Raw genomic sequence first — 16,925 nt, forward strand, 5'->3', positions numbered from 1 at the left:
GAGATGGCAGCAAAATCAGTCAGCTCTTCAGGCTTACTTTGGATTCTAGTTCTCTTGCTGTTTCCAGCACAACTGCAGTTCCTGAAGTTCCTGCCTCCACTGAAGTCTGGAACCCCTTGGAGTTCTCCATGAGGGTTGGAATCAACTTCTTCTAAACTGTTAATGTTGATATTTTTATCTCTTCCCATGAACCATGCATGTCTTTGATGGAGTCCAAAATGGTGAGTCTTTTCCAGAAGTTTCTCAATTTACTTTGCTCAAATCCATCAGAGGACTCTCCATTTGTGGAAGCTATCACCTTATGAATTTTATTTCTTAAAGAATAAGAATGAGACTTAAAAGTCAGAATTAGTCCCTGCCTGACTCATGGGCTGCAGAATGGATGTTGTGTTAGCAGGCATGAAAACAACATTAATCTTATCCATCTCCATCAGAGCTCTTGGGGGGACTAGGGAAACTGTCAATGAGAAGTAGTATTTTGAAAGGAATCTTCTTTTCAGAGCAGTAGGTCTCAACAGTGGCTGAAAATATTCAATAAACCATGTTGTAAACAGCTGTGCTATCATTCAGGCTGTGCCATTCCATTTACTGAGCACAGGAAGAGTAGATTTACTGTAATTTTTTGTTGTGGTTGAGATTTTATATATTTATTTGTCAGAGAGTGAGAAAGAGCACAATCAGGGGGAGGGTCAGAGGGCAGAGAGAGAAGCAGTCTCCCCACTGAGCAAGGTGCCTGATGCGGGATTTGATCCTAAGACCCTGGGATCATGACCTGAGCTGAAGGCAGATGCTTAACAGACTGAGCCACCAAAGATTTTATTTATTTGTTTGTCAGAGAGATAGAGAGAGAGAGACAGAGAGAAAGAGAAACAGCGTGAGAGCACAAGCAGGGGGAGCTGCAGGCAGAGGAAGAAGCAGGCTTCCCACTGAGCAAGGAGCCTGATATGGGACTCAATCCCAGGACCCTGGGATTATGACCTGAGCTGAAGGCAGATGCTTAACGACTGAGCCGCCCAGGTATCCCAATTTACCATACTTCTTAAGGGCCCCAGGATTTTCAGAACATAAATGAACATTGGTTTTAACTTAAAGTCAGCAGCTGCATGAAAGTTCTAGATGGCATCTTCTTTCAATGGAAGGCTCTTTCATCTACACTGAAAATCTGTTGTTGAGTGAGGCCACGGTCATTAATATCATAGCTAGATGTTGTGGATAACTTGCTGCAGCTTCTCTCAGCGGTTGCCCCTTCTGTAGTGAGTACGAACCTTTAATAAATAAAGTGTAATAAATATATGAATAAATAAATAATATATAGTAAGTGAAAACTCCTACTAAATGAAAAACGGAAACAAATTGCAAACTAACCACATAGCAAGTGAGCCTAAACCATATGCGTGTAGTGATAACAAACTAACCTCGTAGCATAGCAAGTAAGCCTAGACCATATGCGTGTAGTGATAACAAACTAGCCTTGTAGCAAATACCACATAGCAAGTAAGCCTAAACCATATGCGTGTAGTGATAAGATTAGTATGGAGTAAAAAGTTGTAAATATTTTCTATTTATGCGAAATATCGTAAAGACCAAAAAATGTTTTTGACATGTGTGTGTTTTTGATGTGCAAGCATGAGAAAAATAAGTGATGTAATGTGTTTTCGAAAGAGACTTAGCACAGTATATAAAAGAGGCATCGGGTTGGACTAAGGTGAAGCGAGTTCCCAGTCGGGAGGACATCATCGTCGATGTTACCGACGCCCCGACAGCTTTGTTGCTGACCATTCTCTGGCTCTCAGTCTCAACTTCTGCGGTGACCTCTCTGTCTAGATTGTGAGGCGACGTCTCCTTCTCCGGGACAACTTCAGCGGACTGTGACCGGACCACGATAGTGGTGCGGACCTCGTCCCAATAAAGATCAAGTGAGTTACATCATATCCATCTCTCTATCTCTTCTTTACACGTCGCGACCTCCTGGTGGGACGCAGGGGTTTTGCTCGCGTCACCTTCACCTTAGAGTTTGATGTTATGGAGACATTTTCTTTCCTCAGACGTCATTAACCAGCCTCTACTAGGTTGAGACTTTTCTTCTGAGGCTTCTTCACCTCTCTCAGCCTTCACATAATTGAAGGGAGACCTTGCTATGGGTTAGATTTTGGTTTAAGGGAATGTTGTGGCTGGTTTGATCTATCCAGCCCACAAAAGTATTCTATATCAGCAATGAGCTTGTTTTGCTTACTTATTATTCATATGTTCACTGAGTAGCACTTTTTATTTTCTTCAAGTTTTCCTTTGCATTCACAGCTTGGCTAACTGGTGTAAGAGGCCTAGCTTTCCACCTGTCTTGGTTTTTGACTTGCCTTCCTCATTAAGCTTAATCATTTCTAGCTTTTGATTCACAGTGGGAGGCAAATGACTCTTCCTTTCACCTGAAGACTTAGAGGTCATTGTATGGTTAACTCTCCCAGTTTCAATATTGTTAGAACACTTAGAGGTCATTGTATGGTTAACTCTCCCAGTTTCAATATTGTTAGAACACTTAGAGGTCATTGTATGGTTAACTCTCCCAGTTTCAATATTGTTAGAACACTTAGAGGTCATTGTATGGTTAACTCTCCTAGTTTCAATATTGTTAGAACACTTAGAGGTCATTGTATGGTTAACTCTCCCAGTTTCAATATTGTTAGAACACTTAGAGGTCATTGTATGGTTAACTCTCCTAGTTTCAATATTGTTAGAACACTTAGAGGTCATTGTATGGTTAACTCTCCCAGTTTCAATATTGTTAGAACACTTAGAGGTCATTGTATGGTTAACTCTCCTAATTTCAATATTGTTATGTCTCGGAGCATGGGGGTGCCCACGGAGAGAGAGAGAGACATCAGAAGGGCAGTCAGAACACACACACCAGTTAGTGATGAACTTCAACATCTATATGTGCACAGTTCATGGCATCCCAAAAGAATTATAAATGTAACAGCAAAGATCACTGATCACAGAGCACCATAACAAATATCATAATAATGAAAAAGTTTGAAATACTGTAAGAATTACCAAAATGTGACACAGAGACACAAACAAAGCAAATACTGTTGAAAAATGGTGCCCATATACTTGCTTGATGTAGGCCACCACATACCTTCAATTTGAAAAATCACAATATCTGCAAAGTACAACAGAGAAGCTCAATCAGACAAGGCATGCTTGTATCTAACTACTTATTTCTTTTCTGACTTTGAGTACAGCAAACTTCTTGTGAGTCACATGCAGGGGGAAAAAACCCTACCTCCTTGTGATATAAGCAGAAGGATTAAATATGATAACATATGCAGTCCCCACACATTAAAGGCTCCATTCACCCCCTTCTTCCAGCAACTATCCAATCTCTCCTCATTTATTTATTAGTGCAGGTCAGAGACCTTCAAGAATTTTTCATATTACCTAACAAATTATCCTTCACAAACTAAGTACCAGATACATGTTTCTTAAGTTATTCCTTTTCCTTAGGTATATTTGATTTGTCTCACTTAAGTGGAAATGAGGTTATAAAGCAATCATTTTTTTTTATTTCTTTTTAGTTTGAGTCCCCACCTGGAAAGCTGTCTCCACACCAATCCTTGCAGGTGTCCCCAGAAACAAATGAAGAAGAGCAGATGCCTAGATGATGAAACTTCCCTCTGGTGCTGTCAGTTCAGCAGGCTCTTGCAGACTGCGCTTAGGTTTGTCTCCTCCAGAAATTACTGAGCGGAGGTTTATGTAGTGGACCTTGCACATAAGCAAAAAAATCTGAGTGTCAGCTCTTTTGAAATCCAACCCTTCTTCTCTGGCACTCTTGTTGAGGGAGCTAGCTCTGGAGTGGGGAGAGGCTGGCCATGTGCCACCCGAGCTCCTTTTTTCCAAAACACCAGGTTGCTCTTTGGCCCCATGATTCTGCAGTCCTAAAGCTGGGTGATACCAAAAGACCAGGTGCCAGAAGGAGGGGCATGTTGCAAAAGCCACACCTTTTACCTCTTCTTCCCATTCCCAAGTACCTGCAATGAAAGCAGGGTGATAAGAAAGAAAGGGATGAGGTCTGATTTGCAGAATCTGGTCTCTTTTCTTTCACATGTGCAGAAGAAAATATTTGCATGGAGTGACTCAAGTTGTTAGAATCCTCCTTTGTAAGGATAAGCTGTGCCCTCTCCCTTGCCCATTTTGAAGCTGTGGTTAAACATCCCAATGCCTCAATGGGGACACTTCTTAGTCTCATTATTATGGAGGAGTTCACTGAGGCTTGGTGTGGCTGAATGAGATAGATTTTAAACCCAGAGCCTTTTCCCTCTGAAAAGTGCCAGCTACCCCAACATTAGCACTTGTTCTACCATTCTCAGGAAGAAAAGGATGGTTCATAGAAACATATTTTGAGTGCCAGCACTCTATGTAAAACAACCAAGGAGGGAAGTTTGACACTCTCTAGGTCCTTGTCCTCATCACCTTTATCCTTGTTCACCAGGCTAGTGGTTAGTTTCATTATGATGGGAAGAAGAGACCTTCCCATCAGAGGAGCAGAGACAGAAGTGACTAGTGTAGAGAGAGAAAGTTGAAAAGTCTCGTGTGCTCCTTCAGTCCGTGGACACAGCAGAACACAGGTCTGCACATATTTCTCCCTGCCCTCTCTAGGAGTCTTGATTCCCAGAATACCAATTCTCAATTTTATCTCATAAGGTTGACGTCATTATAAGCATTCCTTACTCTTTCTCCAAGACCAGAGGCCACTGAAACTGTTCTGTCCCTATCAGCAGAGTGGATGCTTTGGTCTCTATAGAGTCCACATCTCACAAAGGCTGACTACAACAAAAGGGTAGTGTCCCTTGTGCCCCAGCCCCAGACCCCAGAGCCCTAAGCCTCTGTCTCTTTCAACCTTAACACTCAGTCAGTCAAAATTTGGGTCTCTACCACCCATATCTTAAACTAGTCTCTTAACCTCTCTGGGTGGTTTCCCCAGCTGATAAAAATGTTGTTGTATCAGGTAACCAAGAATTTTTCATGCTCTTCCTCAACTCTTTGGTTATTATCCTTGCTCTATTTTATGAAAATACAGTTATAAATCTTCTCACACATTTTGGGGCCAAATACAAGGAGAAAGGTTCAGGAGCAGTGGCATTATTTCTATTTATGTGTTTTCCTCTGGGTGCTGGGTGCAGGTCCAGGCGATGATGACAGAAGCAGCATCACATAGTGGCTCAGAGGGAGGATGATTGGGCTAAATCAACAGGGTTGAGATCCTGACCACACCACTTCCTTACTAGATGTCCTGGGACAAATTATTTCCTCTTCCCATGCTTCTGTTTTTGTATCTAGAAAGAGGAGTAAATATGGCACTCACTCTTCAGGGTTTTGAGGAAATATTAAGTTATTCCCCTGCTCTGCCATAAGTGAGTCTGTGTGTCCTCTCTTTTTGAAGAGGTGCCCTTCTTTAATTGGAATTCAGGGTGGTGTGTTGCCTTGTGCCTGTAGATCCTTAGTGAGTTCAGAAGATGTATGATTTGTAGTTTATCCAGCCTTTTTTTATCATCAGTGTGGGAGCAATGCTTTTTTTTTTTTTTTGAGGTTTTATTTATTTGAGGGAGAGAAAGAGAGAGAGGATGAGGGGTGAGGGTCAGAGGGAGAAGCAGACTCCCTGCTGAGCAGGAAGCCCAATATGGAGTGTGTTCCTGGGACTCCAGGATCATGACCTGAGCTGAAGGCAGTCACTTAATGAACTGGGCCACCCAGGTGCCCAGGAACAATGCTTTTTTCCAGCTTTCAAAACCCTACAAATAAGCAGAAATGAAATTACATCTTTTCTTCATTTAGATATACATAATTATAATGGCTTAGACAATAATTGCTTAAAGAAGTTCCTGATGCATGATAAGCATATGTAAATATCTTATTCAATAAAGAAAGAGTGGGGCACCTGGGTGGCTCAGTGGGTTAAGCCGCTGCCTTCGGCTTGGGTCATGATCTCGGGGTCCTGGGATCGAGTCCCGCATTGGGCTCTCTGCTCAGCGGGGAGCCTACTTCCCTCTCTCTCTCTCTGCCTGCCTCTCCGACTACTTGTGATTTCTCTCTGTCAAATAAATAAATAAAATCTTAAAAAAAAAAATAAAGAGAGTAATTGAATACAATTAATTATGCATGTACAGATAGTTAGTGGAAATAATTCTTTTCTGGTGCTCTAGGTTTAGTCCTTTTTCATGAGGCTCATATTTATGAAATGACAGAGAGAAAAATTTTTAAAAATTTTCCCGTGTTGTTCTACTAAAGAAATGTGTGTACCTCTCCTTCAAAAAACTCTTACTGAATTACTTAATTCACTAAATCCACAAAACCCATTTTGGACTTTTCTGATGAGTTTATCCTATACTCCTGTGTATACATATTCACATCACTGTGTTAGATGAATCTTGCCTCAGTCTGGAACTCCTGCTTCCCCCAAATAAACACATGATAAAATGATACCAAGATATGTTTAGGCAGCTGATTGCCAGCATATGATTTATCACAGAAGAAATGGATCAGGGCAAATCACTTCTGTCTTTACAAGAGTTGATTTTGGAGTGGAAGATAGATGTTTCTGTTGGACAAGCCAGAGACCTTGGAAGTTAAAGCAGATGAGACAAAACCAGACTTACTTTTTCAAAATGTCCCAAACTGTTTTCTTTCCCGTGATGGAGATAGCTCTAAACCATGAAAGTAAGAAAGATTTTCTGAAGCCCATATTTCTTGAACACTTGTTGAAGGAAGTGGTAGTACTTAGTATCTGAGAGAAAAAGCTTGTCACTTGGTACTTTTCAGGCTGATGGTGTGGGAACAGGGCAAATTCACTCTTGTCCTGATTTGGCCTCCAGTCTTAAGCAGGACCTCCATGCCTGAGAGGGGCTCTTCCCCAGCATGCCTGTCCCTCCTCCTCATGGCCAAGAACCTTAGCTTCATCTTTATGGCCGAAATTGCATGGAAGTGTATTTCCTACCATTCTCCCTGTGGTAGCATAGATTTACTAATGTTGAAATAGGATACTGAGCTCAGGACAATTTCCTGTCCCTCTCCAGGAGTTGTGGGCTTTTATTTGTTTTACTTCCCTCCAGCAACAGTGCCTTGAAGTTGGCAGGAGTTATTACTGCTCTTCTAGCAGTTTAAGAGTTTTGGAGAAGAGAGCCCAGATAGGGGTTGCATTGTATGCCTTTCCCACAGATACATTCCCTGCAAAATCAAGGAAGGCACTTCCCGGTCTTCAATCTGTCCCCAGTCTTTAATGTCAACACCTGAGGGAGGCCCATGGAGAACATCTGTAGGTGGATAGGACTCTTGTGTCTGGAGCTCCAGCGGCTTCCTACTGTCACACTACACATTCAATCTTCAGCAATTTAATAAAATTCCAATTTCTAACCTGTTGGTATGGAAGCCACTTTGTTCTTCTTGTGTTCTGCCACAGGTAAGACAGTCTATGTGTTATTTCTTTTCTCTCTTGGTTTTCAGCCTACTCAGTTGTCCTGTGCCCTCCGTTCTTTAGTGAGTTCCAAAAAATTATGATTTTGTAGTTTTTATCCAGCTTTTCCTCATCATTAGGGTGAAACCCGTGCTCTTTAAATCTCAGTCAAAAGCGTAATTAAGGTTATCTTTTCTTAATTTAGATATGGATTGTTCTGCCTTACTTTTGGTATCAATCTAGAAACTACATGAAGAGTTGGTGATAGCAAAAAATAAAAAATCCAAAGCTATTTATTACTTATAACTAGTTGGACCATAAAGTTTTAACTGATTCTTTCAGTGGGGTGTGTGTGTTATGGTCTGAGTTACTTATTTTGGCAGCTAAATTAAAGGATAAATATAATATAACCAACCAACATGTCCATCTTCTATGGGTAAGATCACCCATTATCAAGAATCCATTCCACCAGGTATAATGTATACTCTCAAGAAGGTTTTTTCACTTCAGATCCTTTTTAGAAGATTTTATTTATTTCTTTGACATAGAGAGAACACAAGCAGGGGAAGAAGCAGGCTAACAAGGGAGAAGTAGGTTGGAGAGGGAGAAGTGGGCTCCTGCCAAGGAAGGAGCCAGACGTGGGGCTCAATTCCATCATGACCTGAGCTGAAGGCAGACACCCAACCGACCGAGCCACCCAGGCGTCCCTCACTTCAGATTCTTTGTGAGCAGAAGTAGTCCACTAAGAGTACTGGACAGTCAAACATTTGGAATGGCCTAAGATCCCCAGAGGACAAGAAGTCTTTTTCCTTGATTGGCACAGAAAAGCCAGAGTCCTACAGGTGCTAAGATGTCAGACACTTCTCAAGAGAGTGATCAACTTTAGTGGAGCTATCAGTTTATTTCTCTGGGTTTTGACATGACAGACCATATCAGGTACACATCTAAGAATATTTCTACCTCCTCTTTCAGGACAAGAACAATTTACTTCACTTAGATGTTGCTTGTAAAATGTGCATTATTGAAAATGTTGGTGTAATAGCCTATTATTTCATCCCCAGCTTTTTCTATATTCAAATGTCCAAATTCTTATTTCATTTTCAGGAATTATTATTCATGGTTTCAAATGTTGAGTCTCTTTGTTATTTGACTTTTAGTATCTATAAAAAGAAAATATTATGGAAAATTGACAAGGAGAGGAGCATCTGGATGGCTCAGTAGGTTAAGCAGTTGACTCTTGGTTTTGGCCCACGTTAATATCTCAGGGTTGAATGGAGCTTTGCATAGGGCTCCACACTCAGTGTGGAGTCTGCTGGAGATTCTCACTCCCTTTCCCTCTGCCCTTCCCTCTGCTCTTGCCCTCCTTAAATCAATTAATTAATTAATTAATTAAATCCTAAAAAAAAGAAAATTGACAAAGGGAAATATCGTTTGAGATTGAACTGATTCATATGATTAAATCAAGTAATGATATTTACATAAGTAGAGTTATAGCAACCCTATCCTAGATATTTATTTATAGTTATTTTATTTTTTAAAGATTTATTTGTTTATTGGAAAGAAAGAGAGAGAGAGAGAGAGAGAGAGAGAGAGAGCGCCTGAGTTGGGGGAGGGGCAGAGGAAGATAAATGTCAAGCAGACTTCTTGAGCACAGAGCCTGACTTGGAGTTTGATCCCACAACCCATAAGATTGATTGGAGCCAAAACCAAGAGTCAGCCACTTAACCAACTGAACCATCCACATGTCCCTATTTATAGTTATTTTGAGATAATTTTTATTAAAATTTTTTTAGTTTATATTTAAATTCCAGTTATTTGACATACAGTGTAATATTAGTTTCAGATATACATATTAATGATTCAGCACTTACATATGACACTCCGTGCTCATCACAAGTCCCCTTCTTAATCCCCATCACCTATTTAACCCATCCCCCACCCTCACCCCTCTGGTAACCATCAGTTGGTTCTCTATAGCTCAGAGTCTGTTTTTTAGTTTGCCTGTCTCTTTCCCCCTACCATGTTCATTTGTTTTGTTTCTTAAATTCCACATATGAGTAAAATCATATGATATTTGTCTTTCTCTGACTGACTTATTTCAATTAGCGTAATACTTTCTAGCTCCATCCATATTGTTGCAAATAGCAAGGCTTCCTTCTTTTTTATGGCTGAGTAATATTCCATGTATATTAGAATATTCTTTTTTGCATATTAGAATATTTTTGATCAGAATTCATTTTAGAAGTATAAATTGGAGGTATGGCTATTAATTGGTTTTTTATAGTTGTTATATCCCTTAATTCTGTAAATTAATCTACTAGCAATAGCTTGGGGTATCTAAAATATTGACTGATTGTATCTAGGTCATTAATATTAGTAAGCACAACATACAAAATATGAAAAACCATATGAACTGTTCCTCTAAAAATTAAAAATAGAAATACCATATAATCCAGCAATCTTACTTCTGGGTATATAGTCAAAGGAATTGGAAACAAGATTTTGAATAGCTATTGCATTCCATGTTCACTGCAGCATAATATTCACAGTAGCCTAGACATGAAGCAACCTAAGTATCCACTGACAGGTAAAGAAAATGGATAAAGAGGGACGCCTGGGTGGCTCAGTTGGTTAAGTGGCTGCCTTCGGCTCAGGTCATAATCCCAGCGTCCTGGGATCGAGTCCCACATCAGGCTCCTTGCTTGGCGGGGAGCCTGCTTCTCCCTCTGCCTCTGCCTGCCACTCTGTCTGCCTGTGCTTGCTCTCGCTTCTCTATGACAAATAAATAAATAAATAAATAAATAAATAAGAAAAGAAAATGGATAAAGAATATGTGGCATATACATAAAACAGAATATGATTCATCCTTAAAAGTGAAGGAAGTCCTGTGTTGATTAAACTTGAAGACATTGTGGTAAATGAAATAAGCCAATCACAAAAAGACAAAGCATGAGCCCACACATGAGGTGTCTAAAATAATCAAACTCATAGAAGCAGAAGGTAGAGTGGTGGTTACCAAGGAGCTGGGAAAATAGAAAAATGATAAGCTGCTGTTGAATGGATATAACATGTCTGTTATGCAAGATGAGAAAGTTCTAGAATTCTGCTGTACAATATTGTGCTTACAGATAATAATAAGGTACAATAATAGACACTTAAATATTTGTGAAGAGCTCATATTTTTAGCGAGAAATAAATGAATAGGCAAATAAATATTAAAAGTGGGGGACAACTCCCTTCTCCTCTCTAACTCTCCTTGTCCTCTATGCTATTTATTATGCTCCACAAATAAGTGAAACCATATGATAATTGACAAGTTGAGGGAAATTGGAAGGGGAGGTGAACCATGAGAGACTATGGACTCTGAAAAACAATCTGAGGGTTTTGAAGGAGCGGGGGTTGGGAGGTTGGGGGAACCAGGTGGTGGGTATTGGAGAGGGTACAGATTGCATGGAGCACTGGGTGTGGTGCAAAAACAATGAGTACTGTTACGCTGAAAATAAATTTTAAAAAATGGGGGACAATGCCATCAGAGACCAAAACACCCCTGTATTTCATATAAAGAGCAATGATAAAATTTTTGTTGGCTTCTCATCATTATAACTCAAGTTATAATGCATTGGAACAACATCATAAGTAGTGATACAGAAAAAAAAATTCATATAATTCTATATCCAGTGAAAATATCCTTCAAAAATTTTGGATAGAATAAAGTCATTTTCAGAAAAAAATAATCAGCTATATAATATTACCAGAATCTGTGCTATTTTATGTTTTCAGTTACCAGAAAATCCCAGTGCTGTGATGACAATCACAGATGTCACATAAAAATGCCACCTTAGATGAGCAGAATTTTAGGTCATCTTGCTTCTTGCTTAATGCATCAACTTGGATAATTCTATATCTTTTTCTACAGTTAGTACATCCCTTGTGTCTATCTTTCCTGATAATTGTATCTATGTTACACTAATTCATTACAGATGTGAGAATTTTGTTGTTGTTTAGCTTTATTGAGATGTGAGAATGTTGTTTTGGAAAATACCATGGAGTGAAAAATATATATGCCAAAAAGTATACATAGAAAGAGCTGTAGATTAGTGTATTTATAAATTAATCATGCACTGTTCTATTCTCAAATAAATGCCTTTTTAAGGGAGACAGAAAAATTTATTACCTTAAAAATGTATTATCTGTCATATTTGATGACAGTGCAAAATTCTTTCTGCTTACTTTCTAAACTCTTAGAATGGTGGATTTTATAACAAGAGGCAATAAAGGGTAAAGTCAACCTCTTGAAGCTTTATTTATGAAACTGCACAAAACATTAGTGCATAGAAGGCAATGTTATCCTTTGTAAAGTTGTATAAGGGCACCTGGGTGGCTCAGTCGTTAAGCGTCTGCCTTCAGCTCAGGTCATGATCCCTGTTCAGCAGGGAGCCTGCTTCTCCCTCTCCCACCACCACCCCCGCTTTTGTCCCCTCTTGCACTGTGTCTCTCTCTGTCAAATAAATAAATAAATACAATCTTAAAAAATAAATAAATAAAATAAAATTGTATGAAAGTTCCACATTTGGTATAAGAATAATGGCTGGTATTAACTATAAAACTCCTTCTCACACATAATAGAATACAACATTTGAAGTAGCCCAAAATAATCTTGTCTTAATACAAATGATTCACATGCATACTACAACTTGAAACAAGTTAATAACATGCCAAATTTTCTTTTATCTTGTCAATTTAGGAAAAAAGTCATATTCAATATTTATAATTTTAATCTAGTTTATAGACTGTTATGTATGATAAAATTTCAGAAATTGGATACAGTTTTGCAGATTTTTTTCCTGATTTACCTTAAATTTGATCCATTTCTGCTATATAAACTTCCACAGATGTTGCATAATTTTCTTTTTGCATGTGTATTGTTTCTGGATATCAAGATGTTCAGTTGTGCTATTGGGACATGACAATGTACAGGATCCTTTTGCTCTGCCCTCCATGTACACACTCCAAATAAGGATTAATAGAATGCTGCTAGAGAGTAGAATAAATGGCTCTACTAAAACAGTATCAAAATAGTGATTTTGGATATTCTCCTCACTAGCCACATGCAGGACAAGATAATCAGAAACCCGCAAAATAAGCCAGACAGAGGAACACAAATATTGCATTGTATCCCTTATATGTGGAAATCTTTAAAAGAAAAGGTGAGGGGTGGGGAGGAAGAAATGAAACTCATAGAAGCAGAGAATAGAAAAGTGTTTTTCAGGATCTGGGGGATGGGAGAAATAAGGAGACATTGGTAAAAGGATACAAACTTTCAGCTATCTGATGAGTAATGTCTGAGGAACTAATGTAAAACATGGTTACTGTAGTTAACAGTACTACATAATTGAAATTTGCTGAGGGAGTAGAACTTAAATGTTCACACACACATACAAACACATACACACACACATATGATAAATATGTGAGGTGGTGGATTAACTAGATAGTAGGAACCCTTTCACAGAGTATGTATCAAGTCACCATTATGTAACTTTAAATATTTAACAACTTTATTTGTCAATTATACTTCAATAAAGCTGAAAAAAAAAGAAAATTGCAAACCTACAGAAAAATTGCAAGATTATATAATTAGAACTTATCTATTTTTTAAATTTATTTATTTGACAGACAGAAATCACAAGTAGGCAGAGAGGCAGGCAGAGAGAGAGGAGGAAGCAGGCTCCCTGCTGAACAGAGAGCCGAATGCGGGGCTTGGTCCCAGAATCCTGGGATCATGACCTGAGCTGAAGGCAGAGGCTTTAACCCACTGAGCCACCCACGTTCCCCAAACTTATCTATTTTTCACCTGGATTTATCAATTACTAACATTTGAACCATTTGCTTTACATACAACTACATATATAATTACTTTTAATATTTTTTTGCTAAATCTTTTAAAAGTAAAAGTAATACATTTCATAAACTTTTCCTCTTAAATATTTCAGGGTCTACCTTTTATTTATTTATTTATTTATTTATTTATTTTTTTTTTAAATATAATTTTTTATTTTTTATAAACATATATTTTTATCCCCAGGGGTACAGGTCTGTGAATCACCAGGTTTACCCACTTCACAGCACTCACCAAAACACATACCCTCCCCAATGTCCATAATACCACCCCCTTCTCCCAAACCCCCTCCCCCCAGCAACCCTCAGTTTGTTTTGTGAGATTAAGAGTCACTTATGGTTTGCCTCCCTCCCAATCCCAGATTCTTTCATTTATTCTTCTCGTACCCACTTAAGCCCCCATGTTGCATCACCACTTCCTCATATCAGGGAGATCATATGATAGTTATCTTTCTCTGCTTGACTTATTTCGCTAAGCATGATACGCTCTAGTTCCATCCATGTTGTCGCAAATGGCAAGATTTCATTTCTTTTGATGGCTGCATAGTATTCCATTGTGTATATATACCACATCTTCTTGATCCATTCATCTGTTGATGGACATCTAGGTTCTTTCCATAGTTTGGCTATTGTGGACATTGCTGCTGTAAACATTCGAGTACACGTGCCCCTTTGGATCACTACATTTGTATCTTTAGGGTAAATACCCAATAGTGCAATTGCTGGGTCATAGGGCAGTTCTATTTTCAACATTTTGAGGAACCTCCATGCTGTTTTCCAGAGAGGTTGCACCAGCTTGCATTCCCACCAACAGTGTAGGAGGGTTCCCCTTTCTCCGCATCCTCGCCAGCATCTGTCATTTCCTGACTTGTTGATTTTAGCCATTCTGACTGGTGTGAGGTGATATCTCATTGTGGTTTTGATTTGTATTTCCCTGATGCCGAGTGATATGGAGCACTTTTTCATGTGTCTGTTGGCCATCTGGATGTCTTCTTTGCAGAAATGTCTGTTCATGTCCTCTGCCCATTTCTTGATTGGATTATTTGTTCTTTGGGTGTTGAGTTTGCTAAGTTCTTTATAGATTCTGGACACTAGTCCTTTATCTGATATGTCGTTTGCAAATATCTTCTCCCATTCTGTCAGTTGTCTTTTGATTTTGTTAACTGTTTCCTTTGCTGTGCAAAAGCTTTTGATCTTGATGAAATCCCAATAGTTCATTTTTTCCCTTGCTTCCCTTGCCTTTTGCGTTGTTCCTAGGAAGATGTTGCTGCGGCTGAGGTCGAAGAGGTTGCTGCCTGTGTTCTCCTCAAGGATTTTGATGGATTCCTTTCGCACATTGAGGTCCTTCATCCATTTTGAGTCTATTTTCGTGTGTGGTGTAAGGAAATGGTCCAATTTCATTTTTCTGCATGTGGCTGTCCAATTTTCCCAGCACCATTTATTGAAGAGGCTGTCTTTTTTCCATTGGACATTCTTTCCTGCTTTGTCGAAGATTAGTTGACCATAGATTTGAGGGTCTATTTCTGGGCTCTCTATTCTGTTCCATTGATCTATGGGTCTGTTTTTGTGCCAGTACCATGCTGTCTTGATGATGACAGCTTTGTAATAGAGCTTGAAGTCCGGGATTGTGATGCCACCAACGTTGGCTTTCTTTTTCAATATCCCTTTAGCTATTCGAGGTCTTTTCTGGTTCCATATAAATTTTAGAATTATTTGTTCCATTTCTTTGAAAAAGATGGATGGTACTTTGATAGGAATTGCATTAAATGTGTAGATTGCTTTAGGTAACATAGACATTTTCACAATATTTATTCTTCCAATCCAGGAGCATGGAACATTTTTCCATTTCTTTGTGTCTTCCTCAATTTCTTTCATGAGTACTTTATAGTTTTCTGAGTATAGATTCTGTGTCTCTTTGGTTAGGTTTATTCCTAGGTATCTTATGGTTTTGGGTGCAATTGTAAATGGGATTGACTCCTTAATTTCCCTTTCTTCTGTCTTGCTGTTGGTGTAGAGAAATGCAACTGATTTCTGTGCATTGATTTTATATCCTGACACTTTACTGAATTCCTGTATAAGTTCTAGCAGTTTTGGAGTGGAGTCTTTTGGGTTTTCCACATATAGTATCATATCATCTGCGAAGAGTGATAATTTGACTTCTTCTTTGCCAATTTGGATGCCTTTAATTTCCTTTTGTTGTCTGATTGCTGAGGCTAGGACCTCTAGTACTATGTTGAATAGCAGTGGTGATAATGGACATCCCTGCCGTGTTCCTGACCTTAGCGGAAAAGCTTTCAGTTTTTCTCCATTGAGAATGATATTTGCGGTGGGTTTTTCATAGATGGCTTTGATGATATTGAGGTATGTGCCCTCTATCCCTACACTTTGAAGAGTTTTGATCAGGAAGGGATGCTGTACTTTGTCAAATGCTTTTTCAGCATCTATTGAGAGTATCATATGGTTCTTGTTCTTACTTTTATTGATGTGTTGTATCACATTGACTGATTTGCGGATGTTGAACCAACCTTGCAGCCCTGGAATAAATCCCACTTGGTCGTGGTGAATAATCTTTTTAATGTACTCTTGAATCCTATTGGCTAGTATTTTGTTGAGTATTTTCGCATCTGTGTTCATCAAGGATATTGGTCTATAGCTCTCTTTTTTGGTGGGATCCTTGCCTGGTTTTGGGATCAAGGTGATGCTGGCCTCATAAAATGAGTTTGGAAGTTTTCCTTCCATTTCTATTTTTTGGAACAGTTTCAGGAGAATAGGAATTAATTCTTCTTTAAATGTTTGGTAGAATTCCCCCGGGAAGCCGTCTGGCCCTGGGCTTTATTTATTTTTAAAAAGAGGTTTGTTGGGATACCTGGGTGGCTCAGTTGGTTAAGCAGCTGCCTTCGGCTCAGGTCATGATCCCAGTGTCCTTGGATCGAGTCCCATATCGGGCTCCTTGCTCGGCAGGGAGCCTGCTTCTGCATCTGCCTGCCATTCTGTCTGCCTGTGCTCGCTCTCTCTCCCTCTCTCTCTCTCTGATAAATAAATAAAATCTTTTTTTTAAAAAAAAAAAGAGGTTTGTTTATTTATTTGACAGAGAGAGAGAGAGCACACACACAAGCAGAGGGAGCAGCAGGCAGAGGGAGGGGGAGAAGCAGGGAGCCTCATGTGGGTCTTGACGTGGTGCTCAATCCCAGGACACTCAATCCCAGGATGACCTGAGCCGAAGGTAGACACTTAACCAACTGAGCCATCCAGATGCCCCTCAGGATGTATCTTTTAGATACAAGGGTGTTTTCTTATATAATGCTATGACAAAATCTAGGAAATTTAGGGTTTATATAATATATTAGCAAATACATAATCCATATTCAAATTTTTGTCAATTGTTCCAATTATAGGGATTTTTTTTTTGCTCCCTGCCCCCCCCTTTTTTAAGCTATGTTTTTATCTGATCTTGGACCAACTCTAGGTTCATGAAATTCATTTAATCATCATGTTTTTTAGACTTCTATAATTTTCAGTGCTTTCTCAGCCTTTCCTTTCTTTCATGAAATGGATACTTCTGTTCACAGGCAAGGTATTTTGT

General features: G+C 39.1%; 1 protein-coding gene and 1 long non-coding RNA gene across 5 annotated transcripts in view; one reads left to right on the forward strand and one right to left on the reverse strand.

Moving 5' to 3' along the window:
• GLYAT (glycine-N-acyltransferase) overlaps nucleotides 1–3,756 on the reverse strand; it is a 26,293-nt gene extending 22,537 nt beyond the window's left edge. Inside the window, exons 1-3 of one of the 4 annotated variants that reach the window (XM_082747802.1) lie at nucleotides 3,586–3,676; nucleotides 3,134–3,157; nucleotides 1,087–1,265 (exon numbers count right to left, since the gene is read on the reverse strand). Coding sequence is in view for 1 of the 4 variants with exons in the window: in XM_082747799.1 (XP_082603925.1) it covers nucleotides 1,032–1,034 (3 nt within the window). In the remaining 3 variants the exon portion in view is untranslated. Of the gene's footprint in view, nucleotides 1–1,031; nucleotides 1,053–1,086; nucleotides 1,266–3,133; nucleotides 3,158–3,585 lie in introns of those variants that run through there. The other 3 variants (XM_082747800.1, XM_082747801.1, XM_082747799.1) reach the window with 3 other exon arrangements.
• On the forward strand, nucleotides 1,283–6,119 carry LOC309873028. The gene is made up of 2 exons (XR_014316151.1): nucleotides 1,283–1,916; nucleotides 3,573–6,119. It is a non-coding gene; the product is annotated as an uncharacterized lncRNA (long non-coding RNA).
• The last annotated feature ends 10,806 nt before the right edge of the window (nucleotides 6,120–16,925 follow it).

This window comes from Mustela nivalis (genome assembly GCF_964662115.1).
Source record: "Mustela nivalis genome assembly, chromosome: 9".
Classification (NCBI taxonomy): domain Eukaryota; kingdom Metazoa; phylum Chordata; class Mammalia; order Carnivora; family Mustelidae; genus Mustela; species Mustela nivalis.